We start from the raw sequence: 19,980 nt of genomic DNA on the forward strand, positions 1-19,980 counted from the left end.
AGTTCTATCAGTTGAATGCAGGAAATCTACCGTCATTCTTCAAGTGTGGTCACCATCAGAGGCACTGTCTTTTCCAGTTTATTTTCTCTATAGTCACTTTGTAAAAGCAAGGTTAGAAGCAATTCTGTCTCATCCACAGGACATGGTAGGCCAGCATGTTTTTGTCAATACTGACTGTACTGCTATTGAGCACAAAGAGGACATATTTGAAAGCTGTGAAATCTCCTTTTACAACCAATCAGATGCAGTTTTTGTTGGTTATGAAACCATTTGCAGTAAACATGCTCCTTTCCAATCACTCCAGTAACAGCAGGGATTATTGCCTGTCTGGTTAATAATCCTACAAATTGCCCTGTTTTGGCATCCCAACTTGTAATTATCCTGGCACAGTGAAAAAATGAAGTGACAAGATAAGTCTGTTATTGCAAAGCTGTTGTTCCCACAATTATTCTGACAAATTATCAAGAAAGAACAACTATCCTTACAATGAAAACTCAGATTGGAGTCTGATTCACACTAGATGTTTGTGGTGGAATCTTCCATTAATGATATTCAGGCTGATGACACCTTTAGAAATTGTAACAGCATATTTTTGTACCTGTCCATACCATCTCTGCACTGATAAGAGCTATACTTTGACATATGCAACACAATAAACCTTAAAAATGTTTGACGTTGAACTGAAATCTATAATAAATATACTTTTATATTTTTGCTTCAATGAGGTTATAGGTGAGGCAAGACCATGATCTCTCCCAGACAACCATAACCCTCACACTTCATGGCTTCCCTGGATCTTTGACCCCACTCTGACCCCATGACGCGGATGTGGCGGAGGGAGGCTGGATCATCTTCTCCAGAAGGTTCATCATACGTTCCTGCAGCTGCAGACACTGGACCTGGAGGAGGTTCTGTTGGTGCATGGTTCGACGGACCTCCCTGCATGTCTCCTCTATGGCCCGGCTCGACCTCTTTTGTTGCTGCAACATGGCCTGCATCACTCGCAGTTTCTTTCTCTTTATGGACAGGTGCTTGTTAGCATGTCTCCTCCTGGCTGAAGTAGGGTGAGAGCTAGAGAACAGACAGATGGACATTTTAGAGAAGGCAGTATCTTGTAATAAGAGATCACCTCTGGGTTCAAGATTGTTAGTCCTACGATCTAAAACAGTCTGCAGTTTGTTAACATCAGCAACTCTCTCCCAAAGCCAGAAATCTTACAGCCAAAATACCAAAATACTGAATGAACTAATTCATTAATGTATACTGCCCTACAAAAGCCAAAAACTGCTGTAACTGCACATTAAGCGAAAATCTTGTTAAAACCAGATTTTTTACCATATGATACATTTAATTGTTATGCCATATATGTATATTGTAAAGAAAACATTGTATACATTTTGCAGCTAACAGCTACCACAAAATACATCTGAACACCAAACCAACTACACAGCTAAAGCAAGAGTACCAAAAGATGAAGCTAGCTGAAGTTAACCACAGCTAAGTTAGCCTTGGCTAATGCTACATTTACTTGATTTGGTGTGGTTAAGCTACTTTTAAATCTCAATTTTACAAAATTTAAATTATGACATTCAGTTCACGTGTTTACCCCTCACACTCCCTGAATTTCTTTCCAAAGGACTATGATTTTTTTGTTGTTGTAAAAAAAGTCTAAAGAGAAAACTTTAAACCCTTCAGAACTTCAGTTTTTGCTGTAGTGTCTGCTCTCTGCTATCTATGGTGCAGCTCCAGAAGTTATACCTAATAACATGTTTACTCTTGAGCTTGCAAGTTGATTTTTTTTACTGTTGCTTTAGGCTTTGGAAGTGTTTTGCTTCTTCAGAGATATGTATTGATCATAGACACAGAATTAATCTATTGTTAATTTGAATGCATATCCTACATAAAGGCATTCTAGAAACTGAGTTTGATTTCTTGAGTTTTCAGAGTCATATTTTCATGACACATGCATGGCAGAGTACAGCCTTATAGGGCCATTATGTCAGTTTAGTTGAAAATGAACAACTTTGGTGGATCGCCTCCCTCAAACAATAGAATACACAGGTCAGTCTATCAACCTGTTATTACCTTTATCAGTGATATACACACACACACACACACACACACACACACACACACACACACACACGTGGCTAGTTCCTGTTACCTGGAGCCCTGTGTGTGCTCACTGTCAGAGCTCAAAGAGTCCAGCTCTTGTTTTATCTCCATCTCATCTGAGGAGCCTGTGTACTCTGGCAGGAATCCCATCATCCCCTCCTCTGACTGGGGCACCAGGTTGTCTGTAGACTGGGAGGACGTGGAGGGACCTGCAGTGGAGGCCTGGAACTCCAGAGAGTTCACGCGCCCGTTCTCCAGCGGCTTGGAGAGGATCTTCTCAATGGGCTTGTAATACGGCCAGTCCGGCGTCTCCCCACTTTCACTGACTGCGGATTTCAGTCGCCTGTTAGATCAAAAATAGATGTTCAAAGTCATGCAACAGCTGGAGTTTGATGTCATTACTCTGACTGGACATTTGGATCTGGTGCACTTGCCTGTACTGAAAAGACATGTTGGTGATTTTCATCTTGATCTCCTCTTTGAAACGCTGCTCTCCGGTCAGCTGGAAAAACCTCTGGGACATCTTCTCGTAAACCTTGGCGTTCCTCTTGCTCATTTTCAGTTCGTTGTGGTGTTCCTCCCACACGTACAGGAGGGCTTTCATTTCACCGTCGGTCCAGTTCGGGGCCCGCCTGTGTTTCTCACTGTGGCCTGGCAATAGGTAGCTGAAACCATCCTCTGTTGCCATTTTTGAAATGGTTCTCTTGGCCTGTGCTGGCTGTGTTTTGCAGAAATAGGATCTTTAGAGGTTGAATTTGAAAGTCTTTTACCGTGCTGAGATCTGTGTTGAATCTGCAGTGAGGGAGTGATCCATGCAAGAAAGCACACACACCGTCCTGCCTCTGCCCTTCCCCCTAGCCTAGCTGAAAGAGGACTCAAAATGGGGCCTAAGGCAGGAGAGGAATCCGGTTAAAAGCTTTTAGTGGTGTGTGATGTCACCGTGACATCAAGTTGCCGTGGCAACGATGAGGGAGGCCCTTCATTTTCCCTCCCTCTCCTTTAACCACTCCCACCCGCTCCCCTTTTCCCTCCATTCTACTCCACCGGCAGCACAAAAAGCTTTTAGCTGAAAGGCAGCAGTGTGAGCGCATGAGATTGCTGACAGTTTTGAAATATGAGCCTCTGGGGAGGGGGAGAAAAAAAGGAGAGCCGAGACCACGGGTATGTGTTTCCCTGGCAACAAGGCACTGGGTTTGGTAGTCAGCCAACACACTGCTCCATTTAAAAGCTTTTAATAATAGACAAGTCATTTTGAGACGGGCAGAGGATTTGCCTTATCTGGCATGATGTAGAGGAGAGGAAAACACTTCCAGCCTGCAGTTTGGATCTAAAAGGCGAGAAAAAGCCTTTCACAAAAAAAAACCTGTGAAACACTTTGGGTGGAAATGACAGGGGGGGAGACATCAGACACAATGGCAACGTGTGGTGATCAACCACAAGCATCTCTGCAATGAAATACAAAATGCTGACTGCTGTAATCAGCTTTCTTTTCATAGCTGTGGGCTGTAGACAATGGATCCCTGCTGGAAGGGTTTCTCTGAACAGTCGGAGACCCCTCCCCCACTTAGATCTCAGCAAGGGGCGGATCTCCGTTTACCCCTATCTCAAGCACCCTAATCTGCCATATTATGTGCATTTTTCCCCCCTTGTCTCTTGCTCCCTTTCTCTCTGCCTCCCTCTCTGTTCCCATCTTTCTCTCTAAAATATCTGTGCCATGACGACACCTGCTCTGTACCTCCATGTTTACTTTTGTTGCCTGAAAAACGCAGAAATGGTAATGCAAGTCATCCATCCTCACTTCATCTTTATTAGTGCCACTAGTTGCTGTCAGTCCAGCTTAACTGAGTTCTGGCCTGATTAGACCCTTAACCCATCTGCTCCTCAGTAACCTGACAGGCGGCCAGCGCATTTTCAAATTGGCAGCTTTGTCCAATCCATCACATCTGTCACTTAAGACAAACGTTAAGCTCTGCCGTTGCAGAAATGGAGGAGCAAATGAAAGTGTGAAAGGTTTGTTTTTGTGTGTATGTTTTTCACTGTTGCCTCCAGTGTGCAGTTAAAAGGTCTGTGTCTCAAAAAGTGAAGACATGAGATTGGCGTTCATATTTATTGCTTCACTGACTCCCTGAAGGTAAAATATTATTATTTTTGCAGGGTTGTGATTGTTGCCTTGACAGTTTTAGCTCAGAATTAAACAAAGGAGGTGTTTTTTTCACAGACAAAATCCACCTGTTGTCTTAAATAATTCATAAAGCAAGTCTGTGTCCTTATGTTTAAATAAATACTTACTATTTCAGTTACTTCACTATCACAGGTGCCCACTAACCCTGTGTATTTCAACATCAGGACAGAATCCTCTTGCTGGGGTCCATTATAATTGTGTTTAATTAATCTCCGTACATTTTTTTCATTCATTAAAGTGGAAGTAATCCAGACTACTAATCCAGGAGCCAGACTAATCTACAGATAAACTGGTCATGCACCACAAGTAGAAATCAGTAATGTGGGTAATCTATAAAGTCTTAACTACACAGTAAAATCTAACTATATGACAAGACTAACCAGATCTATTTTCCCAGGAACCTTTTTAAAGATTTCTAATTTCATTTTGCTCAGAAGAAAATGTAGATTTCAAAAGATCTAACCAATATAGGATCAAGATGTATTATCAGTTTATTTATCAAGCACTTGCAGAGTAAAGTAAACCATTTAAAATACCAGTACTACCTTGTACCATTGTGACTTAAAAGTAAAACTCCACTCTCGGTTAAATTGTCTTAAAAATTGTAAAAAAGTAGTTCTGTGAGTCATTAGTCTGTAATTCTTTATGGGAAAACTGCATCATGTTGCCATGATATGATAGAAAATGTTTTTATAAAACACACAGTAGGTTATCTCCAATACAACCAGTGGAAATAGATTATTTCAATATGTTACTGCAGGATGGCAATTTCAAATAAACGCAGTTTAACACAGCACACAAACACACACACATAGTTTTCATCTCTGATTTTTCAATTTCATAGTCCCACTGCACTTCTTATGCTTATGCTTCACTTCATACATTTTGTACTGTAAGCTGTGACTAGTTTCTGCCGTCGACTTATTTCATCTTTCCATGAACATGAGCACTTTTTAAATAGACCATACAAATATGGTCCTATATGGTCCTTAAAGCAAGACTACGTAACTTTTGAGAGAAGGAATAGCACATCAATCCTCTTACAAATGAGAACTTGAATTCAGAAGCAAACAAACGCAGCTAAAGCTCAATTCAATACACTCAGGGGTTTTGCTGCTACTGTCTTACTTGGTCTGGCATGACCAACAGCTTATGGAGGCTCATGTTAGCTAACATTAGCAAACTGACTCAGTTTGTTGACTTTTCAATTCTACTTGTGCTACTGTTACAGTGTTAGCTTTTACCATTATCTTACCGCATGTGGTCAGTGTCTATTTATCAAAAGTTATAGTATTACTTTAAAGTGATACTATAACTTTTGATAAATACTATAACAGCCTTTAGGCTGACATTATTAGACTTAAATAAACATTACATATCCAACATTATATAAAATAAAAGAGTAAACCAGAGTCTGTTATCTCTTTGAACCTTAGAAAAACGTTTAATGCAAATTTGTGCACATAAAACACATACATACAGTACAGTGCATACATAAAGTATCATAAAGTATAAATGCTTTTAATGTTGGCCTACATTAGTATGTCAGCACATACTGTTGTACATCCTGTCTAACACGCCTCATAATAAACCGGTCCACATTGGACTGAATGCAAACTGGCTGGACCACTTTGGCCAAAGATCCACAACAAGAGATAGTCTTCTGCACCTGCTAATGGCAACAACTAAATATGACAAAAAAAACAACTTATGACCACGTCAAGTGTGATTAGAGCATTTGAGGCTGGTGTGTGTGTGTGTCCTACACGAAAATACAGTAGATACAAGCTGTCCGGTTCATTTTCATACTAAGTAGAAAGCTCTGTGCAAATCTGAGCTCAGGCAGGAGGTCCAATCCTAGCTTTTTGGGAATTTACTCTTCCTTGGGGGGAATGGTGTAATCCATAATAGCTTTTCCTCTATCAGTCCTTAACATTAACGCGGATACAATAAGACATAGAAAGCTATTAAATGCACCCATGCTCTGAGGGCAGAACAATTAAGGAATGTCAGTTTGTGAACCTATCAAATACAAAATATTGAAATTTTATTTTTTAAAGAAAGGGGCTGGTATATGGCATATATAAGTGTCAGGCAAACTCTGGCACACTAGCCGCTTATCTTCACTTCTCCCCACGTCTCAGTCTGCCACGCCACGCCACCCCCCCCACCCCCAAAAAAAAAAAAAGAAATAATGCAAAGAAACACACCATATAAAACAAAATGCAAAATTAAAATATAAAAACATGATAGAATGGAAACAATATCATATATCAAGTATTCATAATATACAACAATACAATTTAATAAAAATCAAACCTAAAAAGGAATGTAGTTCTGGAAAAGTACCACTAGAGGTCAGCAAATATTCATGCTCAGATATCCAGTTATACACTTGAAATATTTATCTGCAGTGAAAAGTTTCTTCTGCTTGTGGACTAACACTTTAAAGAACTTACAGACCTCACTTCTTTTCTCCAGGCTAACCCTCCTTTCCACATAGCAGCAGCAGTAGTAGTAGTAGTGGTAAACACTTCATCAATTCAGCAAAATCCACTTAGTTACATTCTTGATATGAAGTCTCACAGTATAAATGTTTTTTTTAATCTAACACTGACTTGTATGTGCACAGTGGTCTCAAATGTCTCACTGAATAACATCTTGACACTGTTACTGCATCAGGAGAAAAAAAACCACTTCGAAACTGACTCATGCAGTCATAAGAGAAATTTGATTCTCACCAAATTCTGCTGAAAAAAATTCTGTCACGTTCCTGTAAAGAGTTTTTTGAAGTCATCCTCCATCTCTGGTGGTAAAAGTTCTCTCTGTTCGTTTGATCAGATTTAAAATAACTCGTCTGTCCAGCTGTGGATCCCTTCCCAGGGCTGCGACAGTTTACACACTCCAGCCTGGTTTCTTGTGTCTTCAGTGTCTTGAATGTCTCTGCTCAGTCTCTGGGTAGACACTCCTCCTCGGTGATGCCCTGAGCCTTGAGCTCCTCGAGGACGTTGTCCAAGTGGCCGGGGTCGGGGTAGCCGTGGCCCGTCAGGTTAGAGCCAAACTCCGTCTTGTGGTGCACCTCATTCCAGATGACCGTATCCGACTCGCCAGTGGTGCTAGACGTACCCACAGAGAAAATGAGCCGGCGATCCCATGCTACTAGAAGAAGCCTCAGAACCTGGACGAAGAGATGAAGAAAGAAAAGACACGTTTATCACAAAATCCAGTCATGTAAGCTTGAAACTACACATGAAGTTAGACTTTAGAGAAGACTTCTCATTTACCTTGCGTCCCTTCTCGCTGTCAGGAAGGTAACAGTGTCTGGGGAACCCACGGGCAGTGAAGGGTTTGCCTGGATTTGGGTGCTCTGGGCCCTAAACCGCAAGAGCCAAGTTCATCACATCATCGTCTGAGCAAAACCAGTAACACTTCCTGTATTCATAATTTAGAAGCCAGTGTCATGTAAACATTGAAGAGACTTTACCTGGATGCCAGGAGGGATGTTATAAATGATCCGGATGGTTTTGCAGTCCGGGTGGCCGGGGAGCGAGTGAGGGATGACGTGGTACTCCATTTTGCCCGGGGGCTGGTTCCCGGTCTTGACTCCGTAGATGGTCTTGCAGGTGGGACACTGCAGGCTGCCGTCCTTGTTGCCATTGTTGTACATAGCAACGAGGCATTGGAGGTGGTATTGGTGACCGCACTGTGCCAGGCGGCCCACTGACTCGGCCCGGGAGATGCCACCCACGCCGGGGCCTTTGTAGCCCGATGGTCCAGCCAGGGCCTCCATGCAGATGGTGCAGTCCTGAGATGGGAAGACAAGTACAATTTATGACTTGTCCAATCTGATACGGACTGTTTTAAATCTTTTCTTCATGCTGGATGCGGATAAACTAGAAGATTCTGTTATCATGTTAAAAATTGAAAATGTCTGCATGAAGCTTGTTGTTAAATTTGAGTTTGCTAGTGTGTTACGACACCCCCACCTCATATACTAAATAATAAATAATAATAATAAGATAATAACTAAACCATCTCAATGCCATCTGCTGGTGAAGGCCATGAGATGTGGCAGACAGCCCTGGAAGAAATATGTAAGTCGTGTGTGATAGGACTTTTCAGAATTAGTTTAAGTGATATCAAGTCAAATTTACAGAGTAGTGGTAAAAACAGAAGTTGTTTTCTCGTATATATTTTTTTTCTTTCTTTCGTCTTCATATCTTTTCTGTTTGTACGCGATCCTTTTTCTTTTTGGACGTTAAAATGGTTACACAGATAGAACACTGAGGCTTTTAAACAGGGTTTAACAGGATGCCATCCAAGGTAATGTTTTATTTGACTGGAAGCTGAAAACCATCAAAAAGGAGAACTCACCTCCTCTGGGGGATTGCGGACTTTCTGAAGGTACCTCTTCACCACCTCCTCAGGGGTCTTGCCTACGAGACGGAAACACAAAGTATGATCATCTGTTCATGCACGATAGGTATGATTGCACATGGGTGAACTTAATCATCATCAAACCCACCTTTACGAGCCTGTTTCTTTGTGGTCTTGCGACAGCAGTGGCCCAGGCCGGGCACAGGCTTAATGTCGCTCTTGCTGACAGGTGGGGGATGAAGCACCAGCTTGGGAGGGCGGGTCAGGCAGACAGGAAGTCCTGCTGCGCTCATCAGGATGCCTGTAATGCCTGGACACAGCCAGCAGAGGGGGGATGTTAGGTGCTGTATTTGAGGTTTACTCATTGCGTGATGAGCACTTTATCCGGGGAATTATCTATCAACCATACTCGTGATGGCTGACCAGTGGATTTACTGACATACCAGTTAAGTAAGGCGGCTAAACGGCATTAGCTGTGGTGTCTGTAGGGCAGTAAATCAGTGTCAAAGTAAACGTTTATTTAAGAGATGGAAAGTACAACAAGCTTTAACCAATAAGAGGCCTCTTAAAGGCTGAATTTAAGACCTATTTCAAAGAAAGTACTTCTGATCATTTCAAATATAAAAAGAAAGAAATTGGTTGTGTGAATATATTTACCTGCCAGTGCAGGGTGCACAGGGCTTGATCCATTCAGGTTTTTCACTGGAACTGTTGGCACTCTGAAACACAAGAAAACACACTCATATTAATCTACAGGTCGCTGACACAAAAAAAACACACTAAAAGCAGACAATGGCCCGGTCACCCCCATATTCATGCTGTCGAAATCTGTTGAGTCACCTCTAAACAGGTGGAATGACCCGCCGCAGCATATGCTAGCTTCTAGTTCACCCCGTGTCAGCAGGTTAAGGAGCTTTTGCCGAGTCATGTAGAGAAACAAACAGACGACTTGACATACTGCACTATGATTGCCAGGTAGGACATCCTGCTATGTAAGGCTTAAGATCAGGATGTGTATGGCAGCACCAGACACTCCGCACCTGACAAATTAGTTATTTTGTGATTTGCTATCTTTGGGTAAAACTAATATAACAAGGAAGCCAGGAGAGACAGTATTAGTCATGATTGCACAGATTCTCACAGAATGCAAAGATGCCCTTTTTTATGACAAATGAAGGTACTTCCAACTGAAAATGTGGAGGTCCAACTAATTAAAACAGCTTTGATCTTATAAAGAATCTAAACTCCTTAAATCTTCCGAATGAGCCCAAAAACATTTCCGACATGACAGCAACACACACCCAAATGTCAAATATCAAAACCATCCTTAACTACTGCTGTACTTCTAAACAGGTGAAACATATGTAAAAACACATGACAACAGTCACTATTACAGTCCAGTCTGAGGTGTGTACTCACGGTCTGCCTGTTTTGATAACGGTCATTATTCCTGCTTGAAAGACCACAGAGACAGCTCAAGATATTCCAGCAGTAATTTTCCACTTGTCGTAGTGTAACAGTAGTCTCTCAGCGTCTCTGTCCCTGCCTCTCTCTTCCTCTGCTTGTGTGTAGGTGCTCAGGTCTCCTTCCTCCTTTTATAGGGCTAATCCACCTGTTTCCATCTGTTGACTAAACTCTAGCGGGAGGCCAGAGATTTGTCACAGCAGGGATTACCTGTCAGTCGTCACGTCACACTGCCAGGCCGCCATAAGGTTGACAGACTCGAGCACACATGACTGTATACTAACACACTGCCACTGCACAGGCATCACACCTGCTATCATATAATCCTAACCTTAGATTAGGGCAGGGTAATTTTAACACTTTCATGTTACATCAATCAAAGCTACTCATTAGCAGCCAGCAACAAGCTGAAACAAGAAAAACTATACTTTTTCCAGAAACAATCATCAGATTCTGACATGTTTAAAAAACTGTTAAACGAGATATTTAATTACAGTTCATTTTGTTTTAATTACGTCTTTTATTAATTGTTTTTTCACTCTGTTCTAAGCATCTGTCTTTTTCATATATTATCAAGCACACTGCTTTTACATATACTTGTATAATTTACCATATTGCATGTCCCTGACTAAAACTTGAAGTTGATGATGATGACTAGCATGGCGCTCTTTTTTTACTTTAACCCAATAAAATTCAAAGCAGAGGGTGGGTGGTGTCAGATAATGGTCTTTTACAACCCAAAGGAAGCAATGGGTGCATACCTGTTAGGGGTGAATCACTTCACTGAAACTTTTCTGCTAAAGAAATATTATCTAATATCATTATATCAGTATATCAACTAATTTTAACGACCTCGTCTCATGGTAAAATAAGGTAATATAGGCTTGTAGGTGTGTCGGCTTTTGTCCTGGTATAAACAGTAAGACAGAAACATTTCTGCACAGTGTTTTCAGTAGCTGGAAGATTCTCTGTCTAATTGACGCAACAAGGACAGAGAAAAACGTACCGTCAAGAGTTACAGAACTGTACAGTCTCTGTACCCGACAATCTGCTTACACTGTTACTATATTTGTTTATTTACCAACAAACAGAAGTGTCCGAGCTGTTGCGTTGGCTTCCTGTGTTGTGTGCCTTAAGTGATTCACAAAGTCACAAAACATGCTGGCTAGACTGTGTCAGACCTGAGCACGAATAAGCTGATTAGCATTTGTGTGTCAGGCAGCAGAATGTGAGCGATATGTTAAAAAAAGATTAGAGGAAGGTGGGAGAAAGCGGAGAAAGGATAGGAAACAAGAGGAGTGTCAGCTAGTCACGTTTCTTTGATCCCGGCTAATCTACTGGTATTAGAGCAGCCTCCATCTGGACCGCTGGATGATGGAAACACACAAGCTGCAGCATATGGCAACACACACACACACACACACACACATACACACACACACACACACACACACACACATTCATGCACACTTCGCAGATACAAGCTCACACCTTAGATCAAGTCAAACAAAAAGATAAAGCAGCCTTGGAGCAGGAGGAAGAACTCGGCTCAGGCACACATGATGAAGTGAAGGTTTTTGTGGTGGTGACACACTTGCAGATATCAAACCCGCTGCAGGGAGACAAGAAAGGACCTCAACAGGTGTGCGGACCAAGGGCAACTCTTGTCACTGTGATAATCTGTGACGTCGGAGACCCCTGAGAGTTTAACACTTCACTTGGAAACCATCTGCTCCTTTTCACTGCAGGCGAACTCTCTCGACAACACAACAATAACAACTGTTGAACTCACCAATCCGAATGGAAAAAATTGTTCTTTTTTTAAATATATGTTTCTTATGAACTACACTTATTATCATACTATGGTATAATTGTGGTACGTACAAAAACAATGTCAGTAATATCTGTTATTATCTATGTATCTAATATCTATCTCACTTTCTCATTTTGTCACTTACTTGTGAGGATTTGTGTCTCAAGATAATTTGTAGTTTGTTTTTTAATGCTTCATTTTGTATATAGCAGATGATCATAATATATATATACTATTTTAGCGTTTTAAAGTTATCTATATTCTGCATGTTGTACTTTCTTTTGTTGCTATTCATCTGCATGGGATCAATAAAGTGAATCTTATCTTAACTAATAAATGAAACAAGTAGTAACAAAACATTCATCTGGATTACGTTTGTTAAATAAATCTTCATGCTTTAGTGCACCACATTACATTTAAACAAGTGACATTTTATGTAGATTTTTGTGAGCTAATCTAATGCTAACTAATGTATTTGTAGCTGAGAGGTTTAAATAACAATTTTCAACCAAGAGATGTATTTACAAAAGTTTATGATACCGTATAAAACTACTGTATCAAACTTCTCTGATATCCCACGTAAACCAGATGTTGCCTTAAAGGTGCACCGATAAATATTTTAGTATCAACAATGATCAAACAATTATGTGTAATGTCAAAGGGGTCATGCATTGGCTGCATTTTGAGGCCTTAAAACAAACCCGGGAGCTATTAAGTTTGAGGAATATGATGATTTTTTTTCTGAGTTTTGCACTTGACAAAATGTAAATAAAATATCAGTCACACCAAATCAGAAGTGCAGACCCAGCAGAATGAGTCAACAGATGAGGGCAATAGGTCAATAATCCACTTTTTTTCAATTGTTTCTTCTATAAATTACTCATTATATAAATGTGAGCCTAATCACTCACATGCATTTATGGATTTGAATGATAAAACTCTGATGAATTTGGGGATAAAGCAATAAGACGATGACAGCAGGAGCACTAAGTGGGGACTGAGCTGAGAACAAGTAGAAGGAGAGAAGAAGGGCGAGCAGCAGAGGGAATCCCAGGCTGAGGGGATCAGACAGACGCTGGAGCTGTGACGTTGGCAGTTTTACCGCAGCAGCAGGTGCTCTCACCTGATATGTTGAAAGAATGGGTCAGTCGCAAAATACAGAGATTACTGAAGCAAGAATATTAAGCCTGTGGCATTTGGTATTAATCTGAGGCTTAGCTGGATTGCTAATGCCAGGATTCAGAAAGCTGGGGTGCTCTGCTGGGGCAATGTTGGGCTGGCTCACATGGAAATTACCCTCAGCATGTGGTCGTTTTTCAATGTTTAATCACAGTACAAGCAGCCAAGTCCATGCAGACCTGATATCAAACACAGACAAAGCGACTGCATGTGAATAATGTAGATGTGAATGTGAATTATTTGAGGCAACTGCATAACAAGTGAAATCTAGAGCACCTTGCAAACAAGTCTTTCAGTGAGACTTAATGATTGCGAGGAAAATATTATAAAAAGAAAGGCTATTATTGGAATCTGATGAAATCTTGATGCTAACATTTGCAGCATGCTCACGAAAAGGCGCCACAAACAGAACCAGCTGCAGAACAGAGAGGGACGATAAAATAAGGAAAAAACAGCAGTGTTCTCGCTCCAAACGTCTACTCTGAGACGTCAGTGAACCTCTTCTGACCACAGACATCTTGCTAACCAGCGCCCTCTGGCTATGACACCTGGACACTGTGACTTCCTTCATTCCTTAACATTCACTGATGCTGACAACATTTAACACCAACAGACCACAGGGTCACACAGTGAGTCTTTGGGTGTTAAACAACTCACACAAATCCATCTCAAGCTCTTATAAACTGTCTACAAGATAAGAACCTCCAGCTGTATCAGGTCATCAGTGAAAGACTGTTGAAGATCCCCTCCAGACATGTTTTAAGAGACATGAAAAAGCTCTGCTTGAGATAATAATTTGTGTCTGATATGTTTTTCAACCAAAAAAGTTAAATAATCTAATTAAACACTCACATTAAACATTACATCCACTCCTTCTACCAGAATCTATGAATATACAAATAGTTTTAATTTCAAAAGTTTAATTACTAGAAACAAGATGTCTCCTACTTCACAGTATAATTCATTCTCTGTATGTGCACTATTGGACAACGACTCGTTGTGATGTCACAAAGCCCTGCTCATACGAATATGTCTTAAACTGAGATTTCAGGTGAGAGGTCAAACATCCAAATGAAATAACAAAAAGCAAAAACCATTTTTGAATGGAGGGGGGCTTTAATATTAGCATGCTAATTTTCTGCTTCCCCTATTAAAAGGAATATTTAGGTAAGGATAGTAATGACAAGAACATGAAACCCCAGCAATGTGTTGCTTCTGTCACCAAACATTCAACTTAATTCCCTGTTATTAACATCTGCCAGTATAGCTGCACTTTCAGCACTTTATTAGCACCGTGTATGCAGAGAAATCCCTCGACATGCTAAGGCTAAAGGCCCAGACTCTCTATAGTTTTTGTCCATTTTGATGTCAAGATTGTGCACAAACTCAAAGACGTCTCCAGTACAACAAGCTCACTGATGAAAATATCGAGCATTCCATAATGATGGGGACATCCCAGATGTTACAGACCCATTCCAGATGTGGTTTGCTAAGTAAAACCTGTGGGTGTGTCTTTTCAACATCAGCCCATGATTCAGATTTGAGGGTTCTTGAGGTTCTGCAAAGTTATCCAAAGCCCCTGGTCCACACTGGTTGCTACAGTTACCAGCTCAAGTGCTTACACACACATAACCACAAAATATTTCCAGGTTTTTCTTATTTCTTGAGGCTCCGAGCCCCTAATTGTTTGCATGAAAACTATATACAAACTATGTGTATGAGTGTGTGTGTGTTTGTAAAGTAAATCCATCATTAAGTGGTTTCATGACAAATGTCTGGAATGTGAAGCACTCGTCTTGTTCAGTGTGAATGCTCTTCATTGTTTTTCCATGGAAATGGTCGGGCCTGGTGGACTTTTGTCACGAAGATTAAAGGCTCATGAATGCTAATGAGTGCTGATGGCAGACACTGTGTAATGAGGGCTTCAAGCAAATGAGAAATTCCTTGATTTTCTTACATATCCTGTTTAGTTGGTCCCATTTTGTTTCATATACAGTATATTGATAAGGGATGTAGTCTCTGCAGAGATGTCATCTGAATGTCACATCAAACAATAAGTACCCATTACCAACTCATTTTTATATAATTTGGTAGTACCCTACCGCTTATATATATACATATATATATGTATATATATTTTTTTTCTCTTTTCATTTGTTTTGTATGCTTATAAATGTGCTTGCATCCCTATAGTGAACATGTTAGCAGACAGCTGCCCAACTCCTGAGAAAAACATTTCTTTTAGCCACAAATGCTCCACTACGTTCACCAGCTAGTCACTAACTTTGTCTGTCGGCTGTTTGGTGTTGAGCAGCTTGCACACAGTGAACTTAAAACAATAAAAATAATGATAGAGATTTACTAAGTAGAACTTTAGATTTCTTCTGATGGGTGTCCACCCATCAGCACATACACTTTGTTCCCACAGGTTTCTTCATCTGGTCTTGGATGATAGAACCTTTTGGACAGTAAAACAATATCTTGAGTGAACTGATGTACTACAGTGGTTGTCTACTCACCCAGAGGCGATAAGGGCACGTGACTGAGCCATGGCGATGCGCTGCAGTGCAGGTCGGCTCAGCCCTGCTAGGCTGGACCGGGGTGGTAGAGGAGCTGCGCAGGCAGCAGCACCAGATGAAGACACTGGACCCAGGACGCGGGCAGAAGGTGAGGGCGTGCAGGTGGAGGCAGCCGTGGAGATGAGAGGAGGGACTGGAGGGGGCACTGTGGGGGCGGAACAGGAAGCAGACAGAGAGGAAGAGGTGGAGGGGTGAGGGGGAGAGATGGCGGCAGATGAGAGTGTGGTGGAGGGTGGAGGAGGAGGCGGAGGAGGAGGGGGGAGAGGTGGCGGAGGGGGACGGGTGGAGGAGATGGAGAGGGCGGCGGTAGCTGAGCCAAGGAGGGAAAGAGAGTGGGTGAAGCCTCCTCCATAACCAAGGCTGGCACTGCCAACACCACTACCCCCGACGATACCTACACCTCCTGCACCACCCATACCACCTACACTGAAGCCACCTGTCGCCCCAACTATGGACGTCCTGTGGGGGGAAAATGACCGTGACAGGGAAGGAGGCCGAGGGAGGGTTAGTGAGTACGACCCTCCAGGGACAGGGTAACTGCTGATTTTGGGACTAGGTGGCTTGGTCTGTGGCGGTCTCCGACCCAGAGTGTGAGCAGTCGACATGGCACCCGCTTTGACACTCAGCACCAGCATACACTGCTGACAGGCGCAGGGTTGTCCCAAGGAGGTGATGGCTGAGGCAGGGAGTGCCCCACTGGGGTACGCACTCCCGTTTCCAGTCCCACTACTGCTCATCCTGATCCCCATGCCCACTCCGGATACGTCCACACCAAGCAGCCCTCCATGGCTGGGCATGGACATGGGCCCCCAGGCGTGGTGTGATTTGGGCAGGGGCCCGGACACCAGCGGGTAGGCCAGGTCGGAGCGGCGCTGGATGCGTCGGCAGCGCTGCGTCTGCCCGTTGATTTGGGTCATGCTTTCGAAGTCAATGAGGTAGCAGAAACCCAGCGGCGCCAGGTCCAGCCAGGGCTGCTGACGATCGCGTGCCGCCTGGATGGCGATGCCCACCTCCGTGTCGTACGCCGTCCAACTGCCAGCGTCGTTCTCCCACTCCCACAACCAGCCCTGGCCTGGCGCTGAGGTGGGGTCGTAGAAGCTACGTCGTACCGGTCGAAGGGTACCTGAGGCAGGGAACAGGGGGTCACAACAATGCAAAAGATTCATGCACACTATAATGATTTTGACTGGGTGCAACAACTGTTGGTCACACAGTCACATTGGACTATTTCTGTGAATTTCACTTCGGACGGATTTAATTCCTGTCAGATGAGATTTCTAGACATGTGCAAGACATCTATTAAAACTATAAAGTTTGAGCATCTTTCTTTCTCCACTTGAGCTACTGTCATGATGCTTGGTGATGTGAGTTAGTCGCAAGAGGATGTAAGTGATTGACTGTGGTACTATTTGCTATGGACGAGTAGATTGCAGCCCTAACAAATTCAACATGTCTGTGTTTGCTTGCTAAGAATTTGGGCAAACAGGTTGCCCCTGGTAACAGCACACGGTGTTCTGAATTCTGATTGGCTGGCAGCCTTGATCCGACCCAAAGCTGGCTATGTTTGCTTTCCCAGGGTGTCCAGTGAAACTCTACAGAGTGTTTGTACTGTAAAGCCTTCGCGTATCACACCCTGTGTCAGAAACACAAAGATTTCTCGAAGATGAGTGAGCTTGATCTCAAAATGAGAGATGAAACCTTTTGTCAGAACTGTAGTATGCACTTTAAATGTACATTTTAAAAGGTCAGCCTTAAGTTTAAGTTAAACTTGGAAATATACAGTACAATTAAGCATTTGAAATATATGCTGTAGGATAAAACATACAACAAAAGAATTAAACTTCATTGGAATTTGTGCCATACAGTAGGTGTGGCACAGTATGCCCAGACATTTAACAGGACTAAAGGGGAGTTCATTCATGAGATCTGCTCCCATCGACCCCATTTTATCAATGACCTCAGACTCCTGAAATTCCTCCCCACCCTTCGCCCTCGTTCTCCTCGTTCTCCTGCCTGTCTCCTATTGAGACTGAGGCACCCTGTCTGCCTCCCCCATTTCAGCTTCTGCTGGGTTTGGAAAACAAACTGCACAAAGGCTTTTGTCAGCCAATGTTGAGAGAGAGAAGGGAAATGTTGGGGTCTCTGCCAAAGTTAGACATCTGACAACTGACAATTCCCAGCTTTGTCTTACGCTTGCTCTGCTTGCCTCTCTTTAACGAAGCTTTGACTTGTGTCCTCATTCTGCTATAAAAGACATTACTGATGATAGTGTTTGCAGTAAAATATGTTTTCTGTGCCTGTAGCCATGACTGGACACTTCAGCTGCTACTGTGACCTAGGTGTCACATGCAAACACACACAGGTCCTTACAGAATGACTCACTCCACCACTGACACCCTTCAAGAAATCACAGACACACAGAACCTCTCCCTGTCCTTTAATCCTCTCAATGAAATGTAACCTAATGCAGACAAATATAACCTTGGGGATCTAAAAAAATGAATTTATGTCATTGTTGCAGAAATAAGAAGCCACTTTGCAGCACAACACTCCCACCAAGGCATCAACTTCTGGAGCTAAATCAACATAAAGGCTAAAGTAGACACACATGAGCAATAAAAAGGCCTCCACCTCAGGCCCGGTTACACCGTTACACCCTCCGTCGTGTTGTCTCTCCCTCTGCTCTTTGCTTCTCACCTGTGTCTTGTCGGAACTGGTGCATGGAATGCAAATCGATGATGTAGGGCGAGAGGCGAGAGTCCACCTGGCCGAGGACAACACTACCACACCGCGGGTCGCTCCGGATGACTGCCTCGATGTGATGACAGACAGCCGGGCTGTAGGGCCGCCAGCGTCCGTGCTCGTTCAGCCATTCCCATACCACTACGGCGGATGCTAGTAACATCCTACTCCTGCAAAGGTGAAAAAACAAAGCTGACAACACGGAGGCATAAATGAAAGCGAAGGATGGTGGGCATTTAAAGACACCCTGCTGCCGCTCCGCCGTGCATCCCTGCGCACAGCGGCGCTGCATCCATCTTGGACAGTTTGCAACCCAGATGTGTCTCCTATCCTGTGGATATAAATATATATATTGGGATGACACTACATACAAACTGTACCTTCCATGTTTGTAGTTTCGGTTATGCAGCAATTAGTAGGTCCTTTTATCACACGGCGAGGATACAGAGCGTTTCAGGGCGCAAAAAGCCTTGCAGGATGGTTGCATTTTACTCCCTATGCAGATGAGTGACGTCTACTGAAATCATTTCTCCGGCACAATCAAGTTAGGGTGAGAGGAGAAAATGCAACTTGGATGCTCACGGTGGTGCGGCACTCGTGAAGTAGGTTACTGTGACAGACTGGTTTTGATCGTGCAGTGCAAGGCTGCATTTTTTTTTTTTTTTTACTAAATCTGTGCTGCCTGTGAGGGAGGATCAGATTCACGAAAGCAAATGACTTCAATATTTACCGGGTTAGATCGGCTTCAGTGTCTCCAGTCAAATCACTGATTTGTAGAACAGTTTGTGTGCTTTAGTAATGATCCATCTGTCACTGTGAGAATGTCTTCAGTCGTCAGGTGAAATCTCGGACTTCTGGTTATATAATTGATTTGATCATGTGTCACTACAGTTGTGTTTAACCTACTTTGACTGTTCCGGCTTACTTATCGGTTCCTCCATCGAGAGGCTCTCACCCACCACTGAAAATAATTTGGCCGGCGAAAAATAAATGTTTGACATTCGGGTGCGTGAACACTCCCACGCCTCGAAGGCCGCCGAAATCCAATCAGATTTGAGCAAGTGCTCCGTCTGACCAATCACGAACGTCTCTCATCTCACTCGCTCACGGTTCACTGTATCGCCAGTATGGTCTGTGTTAATATTAGTTTGATGTTAATATGAGAACATCTACACATCTCTAAAGAACTTCTTGTTGTGGTATATTATTTCGTTCAGACAGGAGAGACACAAGTGTAAAATAATGGAGATGCCGGGGATTGAACCCGGGACCTCATACATGCGAAGCATGCGCTCTACCACTGAGCTACATCCCCATTGGCTGAAAACAGTGCGGCATTGTCTTCATATACATTTACATAATACACAATCGTGTACGATGTCTCAGTGAAAAGTATACCGTTAGTACATTTTGCCAACAAAACCTCTCGTGAAGACCTCTCATGCCCTTCAATACATTCTTAAACAAGGAAGTAAGTCCGCTTGGTCATGCTATGCAAAAATATTTACATGTATGTCAATGGTTTTGAG

The 19,980-nt window shown here is 42.7% G+C and overlaps 2 protein-coding genes and 1 non-coding gene across 3 annotated transcripts; all 3 read right to left on the bottom strand.

Annotated features, from left to right (window-relative positions):
- Positions 1 to 779: 779 nt before the first annotated feature.
- Positions 780 to 2,818, bottom strand: msantd1 (Myb/SANT-like DNA-binding domain containing 1). Its single transcript, XM_070930142.1, has 3 exons — positions 2,550 to 2,818; positions 2,165 to 2,458; positions 780 to 1,071 (listed from the first exon to the last, which is right to left on the bottom strand). Exons 1-3 carry the CDS (start codon positions 2,801 to 2,803, stop codon positions 780 to 782), a joined length of 840 nt encoding a protein of 279 aa, XP_070786243.1. The 5' UTR covers positions 2,804 to 2,818.
- A 4,426-nt stretch (positions 2,819 to 7,244) lies between these two features.
- Positions 7,245 to 18,629, bottom strand: dtx4a (deltex 4, E3 ubiquitin ligase a). The gene is made up of 8 exons (XM_070929945.1): positions 18,407 to 18,629; positions 15,650 to 16,832; positions 9,332 to 9,393; positions 8,823 to 8,984; positions 8,672 to 8,733; positions 7,782 to 8,102; positions 7,582 to 7,671; positions 7,245 to 7,475 (listed from the first exon to the last, which is right to left on the bottom strand). The coding sequence occupies exons 1-8, from the start codon at positions 18,612 to 18,614 to the stop codon at positions 7,245 to 7,247; spliced, it is 2,319 nt and encodes a 772-aa protein (XP_070786046.1). The 5' UTR covers positions 18,615 to 18,629.
- Positions 18,630 to 19,694: 1,065 nt separating this feature from the next.
- On the bottom strand, positions 19,695 to 19,766 carry trnaa-cgc (transfer RNA alanine (anticodon CGC)). The gene has a single exon. It is a non-coding gene; the product is annotated as a tRNA-Ala (tRNA).
- Between the last annotated feature and the right edge of the window lie 214 nt (positions 19,767 to 19,980).

Source organism: Enoplosus armatus, chromosome 23, assembly GCF_043641665.1.
Source record: "Enoplosus armatus isolate fEnoArm2 chromosome 23, fEnoArm2.hap1, whole genome shotgun sequence".
Lineage (NCBI taxonomy): Eukaryota > Metazoa > Chordata > Actinopteri > Centrarchiformes > Enoplosidae > Enoplosus > Enoplosus armatus.